Source organism: Poecile atricapillus, chromosome 2, assembly GCF_030490865.1.
Source record: "Poecile atricapillus isolate bPoeAtr1 chromosome 2, bPoeAtr1.hap1, whole genome shotgun sequence".
NCBI classification, from domain to species: Eukaryota; Metazoa; Chordata; class Aves; order Passeriformes; family Paridae; genus Poecile; species Poecile atricapillus.
This window is the reverse complement of record NC_081250.1, coordinates 47,392,821-47,405,236: the sequence shown is the minus strand read 5'-3', so window position 1 is coordinate 47,405,236 and position 12,416 is coordinate 47,392,821. Positions and strand designations below refer to the sequence as shown.

Below are 12,416 nucleotides of genomic sequence, written 5' to 3'. Positions count from 1 at the left end.
CTAGACATGTTGGGAGAAAAGAATAATATGAACCAATGCTTTCTCTATTAATCTGTTTCCTTTTTGTCAAGCTTTATGGCACAAGTAACAGTGGCAGGGCATGGTTATAATTTTAAAAAGGAGAAAAATAATGTTTATTTTATATGGCTAAACCAGCCTTTAAACGGTACTGTTTTTCCAGCCACATTCTCAACTTTAAAGCAGATAAAAATGACTGGTTGGATACAGCTCTTGAATGTTCAGAAAATACGCTGAAACTGCAGTTGTGCAAAGTTAAAACAATGCCCAGATCTCCATTTAAAACACAAAATCCCTGGAAAGGCTACTCAGGGGTAATTTCAAGGGCTTGTCCTACATTCCTATGTCATGTCTGAGGAAGGAAAGCTGTGGGGGCTGTGGCAACAGAGACCAAGCAGGATCAAACAGCTCAGTGCATTCACCTCTGAGATCTCCTGCAGAGCACGTGGCTCCAGATGCCTTCTCCAAGTGTCTGGACACAGGGATGGTGTACGCCCTTCGTGATCTTGATGCAAGTCAGCTTTTGATCTGTCCTGCAAAGACCCAGGAGCAGCAAAGTATCTCGAGCAAGCAGCCCATCTCCTGCAGGAGGAGTAGGTGATGCCCTTGTAGAGCGGCTCAGTACTGCATCCACAGGAAGCAGAAGTTTGGAAATGGAATTTAATTAACGTATTATTTGATTAATTTGAAGCTGACATCACCTGTTCTCCCAGCAGTAGTCCTGAAAGGGGCTGGGACCCCTATCCAAGCAGGAGCAGTACCTCAGAGGAGCCCTAATCCCCAAGGAGAGGGCAGTGCTCTTTAGCATTAAGCTTGGCAGCATTCATGTGATTTTACACAGGCAAAGGAATGGGCCAAATCCTGAACAGGACTAAATCAGTCGAGTTTCATTTTACTGGAAAACTACATAACTCAGTGTCTGACCTGCTGCTTTCCCATGCCAGATGGTATGCAGAAGGCAGTTCAAGGCTCCGATTAGTCTCCAGTAAGTAAAATATCATTGGTCTCATGCAGGTGGGGACCAAAAAAAAGGCCAACCCCCAAAACAACAGCTCTTCTATCACCCCATTTTTTTGTCCTCTGAGATATCAGAAAGTGCAAATTAATGGTGGCTTTATATGAATCATTTTTTCTACTGCTCATTAAAATCCCTTTGTGAAGTGCACATAAATGATATCATCTAACAATTCCTTTTTTCTTAAGTTTTCTCTGAAGTTGCAGGAGGCAGGATTTCCTCTCTATTACATAAGGAGAAGAGGGTGTATTTGTTCTTTCGCCGTTTAATACTTATTAGCATAGTCAGGTTACTCGAGCCAGGCCCTCTTTCCTGATCTTTTCTTGCAGGGGAATTATTCTTGGCAAGGCTCCAGCTTAACCCAATGGAGGGAAAACCAAGTAGCTTAACAAAGAAAGAGATATAAAACAGATGCACCTCAGGGCTTTGACCGACCACTGAGAGCTTCAGCAACAGCATAGAAACAACAAATACAAGCTGGTGATGAGCCTCTGAAGTACAACCATCGCTACTACCATGATAAACTGCTATGATGTCTGTTCTGTGGGGGTCCAATCTTTTTCCATCATCTTGGGAATGGGAAACACAATACAGTCAAGGAGGCAAGGTACTACACCATACCCCTTCCCAAGCAAATTAGCAAACTCCAGTTTGTTGGAGAACTGCCCCTTGTAAAACCCCACCTCTCGGCCCAGACTAAGAAACTGGAGTGGAAAGTAAAAGCCCCACCCTGTTATTTTGTGTAGGGGAACAATGGGAAAAGTGGTTCTACTGCCTCCAGCACCTAGTGCAAGCTGAGAAAGATTAAGTTTTCCTCATGTCTTAATAGGAAGAGTCTGCTTCAGAGGTTGGCTCAGAAACTTCTTTTTTTATTAGGTGACAAGAGGGTGTGCTAAAGGTCTCCTGGGGTGGGTAAGGCTAAGAAGAAGAACTTTCAAATATGGTGGCACAGCAAGGGTTACCCAGGGCTTGCCTGTCCACCCCCTGCCTCCCAGAAAGCAATTTTGGGCTGAGGTCTACCTACTGTTCCCCCAGCTGGAACACTGACTCAGGTCTCAGACATAGAAACTGAGATTAATTTCCTGCCTTTGAGACACCTCTATGCTTCTGTCTAACCAAACTGAAAACAGCTAACCAGTTACAAACCTTGGGGAAAAAGAAGGACTGACAGGTTCCTAAGGCTTGCTGTCCATGCCAAGAAAAAAACCAACACCAGTGCTAAGTACAAACCTTATACTGGTATTTGTATTTGTTACTCTACAGGTATGCAAGTAATAACTTTTTTTATAGTGAAAAGAGTCAATCACTGGAACAACCTTCTAGGGATGCAGAAGAACCACGCTGCTAGATGTTTTTCAAACCTCCTTTAGATAGAGTACAAGTTCTGGCCTTCAAACCCTCTATCAATTTTCATTCAGTCAACTGGAAAGTGTGCTGACAAGAAAAAAAACTAGTTAAGAGGTCTTTACCAAGTTACTTCTCAGTATTATAAAGCATCATGAAAACCAGTTGGAACTCCTCCACTGAAAACCATGCTGGGGAAGGGGATCACAACTGATCCCTTGGCTACTTGCAGACTCTGAAGCACACAGTCAGACTGGAGTTTGCACCTTTACGGTGGTGCTGGTCAGTGTTGCACATGCCTGCCCCACACTTCTTCATGGCAGCAGCCAGCTGGCACCCCAACACCTGACAGCCAGAGAAAGCAGTCACAGGGTGTCACAGGAGCCACGAGATCAGTTTATGGCAAGGAGGGACAGGCCTGAGGCAGCTTTGGATAAGGAGTGGAAAAAGTACCCTTCCCTATGGACCTGGGGTATGGGACAGTTCTGGGGTACTCCCACCATCCTTGTCCAGGGGAAACATCCTCTAGGGTTGGAAACATGGGGCTACTTATTTTCCACAAGAACACTTGTTGCCTTTGACCTGAACTTACCCTACGTTTTTCTTTACTTTTTTGGTGAGAAGCAGCAGTTGGTTCCCTCATTCCCCCTGAGAATGGGGAGGACGTGAGGGTCAGATAGAGGGGATGACCCCAGAGACAGCTCTGACTCTCTGTCAATAAATCCCAGATCTTCTGAACAACACCTGCAAGAAACACCACGGGTTTGAGCAAATTCACCCCAGACTTGATACTTCAATCCAATTATGTGTCATGCCTCCTCGTTCATCGAGTTAAGCTCTTCTAAAATTACCCTGTAGTCCTCTGAATGAAAACACCTCGCTCCTTCACTTCAAACACTGTGATAAACATAGATCCTTGTAATATGAGAAAAGAGGGTGAGGACCTTGCTGTATTTCATTATTTTTGCACTACAGCAATGAATTTCAAAATAGCTTAGGAGTAGTAGTCATGCTTACTGATTTAGTGTACATTCCCTTCACTGCTCTTCAGAAATTTAGCACTTCTGGGAACAAGCGTGAAGACCTTGAATTAGTTGGGTTTTTTTTTCCCCCTCTCCTCCCTTCAGCAGGTTACAAAATGACATTTTCTTACTTTTTGTTTCATTTGAATTAAAGTCTGGCCCTCTTTCCTTCTGGCACAACTGTTCCCTCAATACAAAGAGCTGGAAGACAGGAGGAGCTTAGCCTTCTAGCCTCACCTGGAAAGAAGCAGTACTTTTCCCTGTTGTTAACACCTGAAAGAACAAGCCCAAGGGGTTTTAAAGTTACTTGCTGTGACCAGGTCATTAAAAAACAAACAAAAAAACACCTCAACCAACCAAAATTTTTTTAAAAAATCAAACCCCAAGGCAAAGCCCAACGCAAGTCTTTTCACTGGCATAAAAATCCCCAACATGTAAAATTAAGATTCTCTGCTTCCCTTTACACAGTTTTACTAATCTTCTTGACTTGCTGTGCTGTATTTCTGGACTTAAGAAACCAGGTGAGGCAGCTCCTGGTACTGCAACAAGACTGTACTCCAGCTCCTGAGAGCACCCTGGACTACCCCAGACCACCACAGACTATAAGGGACCAGCAGGAAGGAGCTCTCTCATTTATGCACCTAAGGGCAGCAGCAAGCAGGTGCCTATTAGCACAGCTCACGAGAGCACCTACTGCCACCCAAACAGCCTTCAGACCCACCTCCAGCTTGGGTCATAGCTGGGGACTTGAGCAACACTTGTGGGACACCCACAGAGCACCCTGAAAACACACCCATGGATTTTGTGAGGCTGAAGTGCTGGTGAGCCCTGTGCAGTGATATATTCTTGCTTGGAGAAGCAAGAAGTGAATTTCTCCAGCTGACTATCTACTGAAGTTGATTTACCTGAGCAAAGATTAGTTTGCAAGCATTCTGTCCATTGCCAGAGCTGGGAGGGAGACCGTGGAGCTCAAAAGCAGAATGAAGGCATCCCCAGCTGAGGCTGTTTTACAGGTGCAGAGCTCCACTGACCCCAGCAATACTCACACAAGCAAGAGGAAATTCTTCCCTGAGTTACTGAGTATGGCTTTCCCCAACATGATTTTTTTTTTTTTTTTTCTGCACAGTGTTGCTGTTTTCTGTTCCCACGTTTATTTTCCCAGGAAAGTTTTGCAGGCTTGTCTGTGGATATACATCACTCTCATTTCTTTCCAGCTTCTCACGTTATCACAAATTGGATCAAATACAGAAAACCATTGCATCGTACTCACCCTGCGTGATTGATGACACAGATATGTGCAATAAAACAGAACAAAAACAAGTACTTCTGTCAGGCTCCTTTGAAACTTCAAAGTAGCCAGGAGACATTTCACAGCACCCAGCATAACTAAGTGCCTGTTGGTTAAACTGGACAGAAACTAAGCACCATGCAGTCTAAGGGCAAAAATAAAACAAACTTCTAGGGCCACGTTCTGCATACACAGTGGCCAGCTCGGACTAAGGCAGCTTTGTTTTATAAGCCACTACATCTCCCTGCTTTTTTGTAATAGGTGGGCCATCTTGTTTGGAGCTTTTTCCCCCCAAAAATGCTGAAGTTGCAGAACTGACAGCTAACACTTTACTGGATGAAGGCCTTAAAAAACCTTTATATATGTATGTAAAAATAGAAATAAATCACCAAAGTCACTTTTCTTCCAAAACTGTGTTACTAAAATTATTCTGAGACTGGTGATAATCTGAGTTTCTTTCCCCATAAGCTCCACTCTAGCCAACCAGCTGCTGCTTAAAAAAAAAAAAAAAAAAAGAGCCAGAGAGAGAGGGAGAGGAGACAAAGGGGGAAGCACAGGATACCTGAACTAGTGAAGCAGAATACTGATAATGTTAGGCTGAAGCCATCAGTGTAACATCTCAATAACCCTCAATATCATCTTCATTTTCGGTATCAAGCAGTGGTGACTGTGAGATGAGATGACAGATGTTTCCTATGTGGGAGCATCAGGCTCCCCAGCAGTGCACAGCAGAGGTAACCCTGGCCACAAATACTGTACTGCAGCACAGGATGTCATATCACTGTCACCATCCTGCTCATATGCCTGACCTCTGCAAACACACCGACAAGAGCTGTTATTCAGCATATTATTGGAAAAGGACAGAGATAACAGTTCATCGGTGCTTGCCCTCCCCACAATATCCTTTCACAGAAGCCAAAGAGTCCCCTGCCCCTACTTATTTCCTGCTGGAAGTCTGAATGGCAGACAGAGGAAAAAAGTTACCTTACCTCTGTTGTAAACTAAATGGCAAATCAGCTGAGCCAGATTTGACACATGAAGAGTAAACTGCTAGAGTTATTTCAAAAGTTATTTCAAGAGTTATTGCAATCTGCATTTCTGTGGTCCAGCAGAAAGTTTAGTAAAACAGACATCCCCAGCACCCTTGCTCAATTACAGACAAAAAACAAAACCCAGACTCTTAGCTTTTCATTAACACCTGCATTACCATCCTGTTGGCCACACCACCAAGTGAGCTTGCTCAGTGCAGTCAGGGCACAAAGCCTGGCACAAGGACAGCACTGCATCCCCAGGCAGGTGCTCCATGTCTCACCCCACCAAGGATGAGCAGTCCCTCCAGCTCAGGTGCCCCATGACCACTCATTAACAAGCTGTGTCACCCTTGCGGGACGAGCTGTGGCATTCCACACCTGTTACACAGCCCTTCCCCTGCTACTGCTCCCCAGCTTCTGGCAGGAAAGGCAGCTCTTAATGGAGAAACAATCCTTGACCAACCATTAACAGGCCTGAGGAGACCGACTGTAACAGCCCAGAGTCCCCTGCACAGCTGTGTGTACACACACACGCACACACACACCTCCTCAGGAGCTCCACTGCCTATCGAGGCTTACAGCAGCTTGATGGAGGGACAGCCACTACAGCCCCAGTTATGACTCAAACAGGGTTTCATGCAAGAAGTGGGAAACATTTAGTAATCCTGGGAAAGAGTGAGTCCCACTAGGATCACACAGCAAGACTCCACAGCGCCCAAACCTCAAAGGCATGAGCCTACAATCAATCCTGTGTGGAGCTGGGCCTGCAGATCAGGTGCTGCCTCTTACCTGTTCTCCAGCAGCGTCATGCACACGACCTCCCGCACGCCTGGGTTGTTGGCCTTCTCGATGGAGCAGCTTTGCAGGTTCCACGTAGCCACCCTTAAGACGGGTCTGCCATCTCTCACCCCCCCAAACATCTCCACAGAGGGGCGAGTGGATATGATCTGGGTTGGACCCCCCGGAGGAAAGTCCAAGTCCTCGCTCTGGAGGCTTAGAGAGGTGGGGCTGGGGTGAGGCTTGGTCATGAAGTTGAGGCCACCATTGGTGTTTGTTGAAGGGGGCCTGGAGCGCTCTGCAAAAATCTGGTGCCTGATTTTGTCCAGAAAGGAGGAATTGATGCAGTCCATCCTCACCAGGTCCTCGATACTTTTGAAGGGCCCGTGCTCTTTACGGTAGTCCACGATGCTGTTGGCGATCTTCTCAGTGATGCCACGGATGCTCATGAGCTGTGCCGGGGTGGCGGTATTGATGTTGATCTTGGTGGCGGACAGGTGGTGCTCAGAGGCCGGGTCCTTGCGCAGGGAGCTGGGCGAGTGCTGCGCCGAGCTGCCCTTGCTGCTCACGCAGATCTCGAACTTCACCTGCTCCAGCTTGGCCGCCCCCACCCCGCTCACCAGCGCCAGGTCCTCCACTTTCTTGAAGCCGCCGATGTACTCGCGGTACTCCACGATGTTCTGGGCCACCACTCGGGTGACCCCGGGCAGGGTCATCAGCTCCTCCTCCGTGGCCGTGTTGATGTTGAGCCTCTCCTGGTTGACGAGGATGTTGCTGAAGTTGCACGCCGCGCTGAACTTGCGGCTGTGGCACAGGTCGGCCGGGTCGCGGGGGATGGAGCGGTGGCAGCCCAGGCTGCCCCCCATCTCACCGCCGCCACGGGCCGCTGCCGGAGCCGGGGGAGCGGGCGCGGTGCGCTGCCCGCCCGCGACTCATGGACCTCGGCGGGAGGCCGGCAAGGAGCGGGCGGCGGCGGGGCAGCTGCCGACAGACCCCGGCCGCCGCACACGCCCGCTCAGCGGAACCCTGCGCCCCGCCGAGGGGCCCCCGCGCCTTTCCTCCTCTTTCTCCTCGGGCACCGCCGCTCCCCGGCGCCGGAGGAGCCTCCGCAACCCGGCCGGCCCCGCTCCGGCCCCAGCGCTCGCCGCTGCCCCGCGCCCCGCCGCGGTAGTAGTAGCTCTGCGGGAGCCCCCGCCCCTCGGCCGGGCGAGGCGGGGCCGCCGCCGCCGCCACCGCCCCCCGGGCGGCACCCGCGCCGCGCCCGCCCCCGCCCGAGCCCCGCGGGCACCGGCCCGGCCCTCCGCCACCGGGACACCGCGCCAGCGCCCGCCGGGGGCGAGCAGGAGGAGGAGGAGTGACCTCCTCCTTCCCGCCTGGGCGCAGCGGGACTAAGAACGGCCCCGGTGCTGTCGCCTGGCCGCTGAGGGCAGGGTTTTTCCGGCCCCAGGTGAAAGACGCTGAGGTCTCAGGTGTTTAGACGCTCCCTGCAGCGTTACTGTCCCAGGAGTTCTCTGAGCTCGTCTATCTGCAGCTGGTGGGGCATAGGTGTGTTTTCAGACCTCGTGGAAGCCCCATCAGTCATCTCCACTGGTTCTGTGCTCCTGCTGGCACTATGCTTTTATACATCGGGGTAAAGTCTGCAGGGTTGTTTTTGTTTGTTTGTTTTTTTTTTTAAACATCTCAAGCAATTGCGAGAGTGCTGAACAAACTGAAACTCTCTCCAGAATGATGCTTTTGGACACTTTAGGTCTGTATACTAGGTCTGTCTCAGCCGGGGTGGTGGTCTGCAGCATTCTTAGCCCTTCCCTAAGAGTAACCTCGTTCTGTTCCGAAATCCTGGCTATGTATTGCCCGTGTGCCTCGGCTAGATTTCACATAGTTTGTTCATGCCCTGAGAGACACAGCAGCCCACCACTGCCCATTTTGGTGAAGCCACTGAAATATTTACCCCGTTTCTACTGCATCCAGTCCCATGCTGCATTGTCTGCAATGCTATCTGTAGCCAAATTAGCTCATTTGAAACTAGCTTGACTGTGCCCACACAGGAGTGACTGCAATGTCAATGAATCGAAATATAATTGGTGGGTGTAATTGAAAAGAAGGGGGAATTGGAAGAAAGAGCAAACATATGATTGCAGATGTCAGCTATGCACCCTGATGCTGCCTTGTGCTGACAGTCTCTCTCTATGGATTTCTTTTAGCTGCACAGAATATGGCACATGTGTATTTTCAACATCAAGACTCTTGGTTGGCCCTCTAACGAAAATGAAACCACTTGCAATAGCAGCTTGTGCACGTACTTTTCATGGCAAGCCAATGGAAATTATTTGGGTCCACCTGATATAAAAAGTTAAATTTATTCAGCTTCTTTGGGAAGGAGAATGTGATGTGCTTAAGGGAGTGCAGGCTGCAGTAGGCTTTACCAGGCTCTCAGACCTCATGGGAGCTTTAACAGTGGCTCTGGATCCTCTGCTGTGCATCACACATTTCCCTTCTGTTCTCCTGAGCACTGGAGCTAGCAAATTCTCGTTACGGGAACGGCACTGGCTGCATTAGGGCACTGGCTGCATTAGGGCATTGGCTCTCTGCTGACTGCTGGAGCAGAGAAAGTGCTCGCTTAGGTGATTAAATGCTTCCCTGTCTGCTGGAGAGTGCTCTGTGCGCTGCGATAGCAGCGGCCAATGCAGCAGAAGTCACGCTGGGCCTGCTCCGGCTGGGACCATACCAGCACAGAGCTGGAAGCAATTAACCATTGAAATGAGTATTCTTTACGAGGCAGTATCATTACAGTAATAGCTCCACAAGCTGTTGTCTCAATGGAGAACACACTCTTTTGCTTCCTGCAGCAGGTTGCAATGCATTGATCCAGGCTTATTGGCTAAGTTTTGAAGCTGAAAAGCCCCAAAATCCATCTGAGGCATCACCTACACTGCAGCACTAGGTTTTCTGTGTTTCAGAAAAAAAGGCAGGAGCATCTTCAGAAAGAAAGCAGATGTCCCTTTTGTCCAGCAGTTTTTGTTGACAGCAACTACTCAACATTTCTTGAATTTTCCAAAATTTTGGTGTCTCCAGCACCAAAATAACCTGTGAGACTAGATACAGCTGAGGAAGCAGAGCTCAGAGGGCTGCAACAAGTGTCCCATCACCTAATCCTGAGTATGACCTCATGCTAATGTGAAATGCAGGGGGGGGACAATGAGGGGGTTATCATTCCATTAGCCCCATACCCCCATATGTGCATTTTTTGCTCTTGTTGATAGTTATAGGAAGCTTGCTGAGATCTGAGTCAACCTTTGGCACATTTCAGGAAAGCATCAAAAGATGTGAAAGGATACGGGGTTTGTTCATATCTTGAAAAGTTAAACAGAAAATAAACAAACAAAAAAAAGATTAATCAACTGGTCTGACATCAGTGTTAGGCAATCCATTAATCTGAGAAAGATAAAGATTAAGTTCAGTCAGTAAATTATTGAAAAAACAATGGCAAAATTATTGACAGCCAGTGTAGGCAAGAGAAAATAAATCTCGTGAAACCCAAGTAGATACTAGATTTTATCTTTGATCCAATCCTGAGCTCGGTGTATGTAAATTTACTCAAGAAGGAATGGATTGATCGTGGTCTCCTGGTGATCACTGGCTGGCAGGTAGCCTCCCTGGTCTGCTTGGCGCCTATCCTGGCAAGGGGCCATGAATCCAGGATTCCTGAATCTCTGTCAGCCCCAACAGGTTTAGAGGGCTCTGAGACACCGTGGGTGGCTTATTCCTCAGGATCCGCAGCTTGCTGCCTACTGAGCAGCTGGCTGCTGGCCAGGGCTGGCTTAGAAACCTCTCAGTGACAGCAAAATTGAGTTTCACTGCTCTGAGGGTGTGTGTCTTTTTGTGTTTCTCTGGACAGTGTTGCAAAGCAAGGAGCTTTGGAGAACAATGGTTTTATCATTGCCCAGTGGCCGTTTGTTGATCTTGGACTTGCTTTGCCACTTTCTACAGCACTCCTAAACTGAACATCTCACATACTGTACCCCTAAACTGGTAGTAAAAGAGGTTTATGGGCAGCTGAGTGGCACCAGGGCAAGCAGCTGGCCACATGAGAAACGCAGGGGAAGGGTTGTGTCACCTGCTTGCCAGCTCTGGAGGTCTCAGATGCCTCTCCCCTGCAGGAACTTTTCAAAGAGGAAAGAACAAAACCAAATCTTTTCCATCTGAAGGAGTTTCTGCAGTACTTCAGGCATATAAATGCAATGTTGAAGGATGATATGGAAGTGCTTGAACCTGATGGAGTGGGAGCAGGTACTGGTGAACAATGTCTTTCGGCATAATTGATGCAAAAAGTCAGCCTACAGGCCAATAGATTTTAAAGGCTAACTTCTTAGCATTTTAAGATGGCCCTAAAAGAATCTATTAATCTATTGTTACACTTTTTAACATCCCTCATCTACACTGCAGAGGCTCTAAACAAATAAACTGCATTTTACGATGAGAGACAGAAGGAGCCAGAAGATGTTACTCAACAGAAAAACAGAGAGTTTACCTTCAGTCTTCAGGCAGAAACTGCAGTTCCTCCCAGCCCACCATGTGATAGTAGCGCCTTTTCCAGCTCTCACACAGCCTTGGGGGCCTTGGCAATCAGGCTTTTAAGGCCAGTGTTTTCAGACCTGCTGCACTGGGCTCTTAACGGGCAAGGGCTCGAAAAGGCAACTGCAGTGCCTATATTCTTATTTAAAGGAGGCATTAAAATAATTGTTTTCTTTCTACAAGGACATCTTCAGTAACACTTGCAACAGATGCCCGAGGGAGAAGACAGGCAGTGTTTTTATGGAGACAAGTAATAACAAGTAGGAGTTAACAGTTTCATGAGCAGTGGGACTTACAAAGTCTGATTCTTGATGGCTCTTTCCTTTTTCAATTTTCTGGTCTTTATTAATAGCACTGAGTCTCCATTAGTCTCTCAGTGGGGTCACTAATCTGGATATCTCTGTTCTACATGTCTATCAATATTTGTGGCTCTTTTAGAAACTTTTTATTTTTGAGACATTTAACCTTTGTCAAATCTGCTTGAAATTAGCCCACTCTAATAAAATCCTTGGGGAAGGGATGAGGGGCAGAGTAGCAGAGCACACAATCACGTGAGCTTTTCCTTGGGAATCCAGTGTCTATGATGTGAGCTCTTTTTCCTGTAAGGCATTCTATATAGCTGCCTAACTTGTTGCAAAAAAAAAGTGATGTCACCACTGCTGTGTTGCCAGGTTACGGGTGTCACATCCTACAGAGAAATACAGTCAGAAGGGTGAGCAGAAGTGAGTCATCCTCATACCTTGATTAGGGCTTCACTTGCCTTGGGGTTGAGTTTGAAACCCAGACCTCTCCCTTCCACAGGAGATCTCAACCAGTAGCTCACGAGTGCACAGTAGGACAGTTCATCCTAGAGGGAAACAAGAGAAGCCCAAGCTAGAGAAGATACTCCCCAGCAGAGCATGGGATGCATTTTCCAGTTTCTGTAGATGGCAAGGGGGATTTGATTCTCAGGCCCCATATCTGAGGTGACTCAGATGCCCCTTGGGTCACAAGGATAGAGAAGAACTAAAAGAATCTAGTCCTTCCTTGACCCCAGGCTGACACATCGAGGCAACGCTTACGGGAGCTTGCCTACTCCAGGCCTCCAGTGGTGGCATCTCCTGAACTTCCCAGGTGAGAAACACGGGATGTGGTGGAGCTGTGACCCAGCTATTGTTTTCTTTGAGGTTTAGTCCATCAAGCCTCCAGTAAAAACGCCCACAAATCACTGCTGTTTGAATCTGGCATGGGGGAGACTCAGAATTGGTGACTCGTGAGCCAGGTGCCTAAGCTCTCACCCAGGGCAAGCTTTCTGTGGTTCCACCCAAAGGCAAACATCAAGTGGATTTTTGTGGAAAAGATACAGGCAA

The 12,416-nt window shown here is 48.0% G+C and overlaps 1 protein-coding gene across 1 annotated transcript in view; it reads right to left on the bottom strand.

The window, feature by feature from the left end:
- EEPD1 (endonuclease/exonuclease/phosphatase family domain containing 1) overlaps nt 1–7,675 on the bottom strand; it is a 62,170-nt gene extending 54,495 nt beyond the window's left edge. Inside the window, exon 1 of the mRNA XM_058830294.1 lies at nt 6,508–7,675. Coding sequence (XP_058686277.1) covers nt 6,508–7,361 — 854 coding nt within the window. The 5' untranslated portion in view covers nt 7,362–7,675. The remainder of the gene's footprint in view (nt 1–6,507) is intronic.
- Between the last annotated feature and the right edge of the window lie 4,741 nt (nt 7,676–12,416).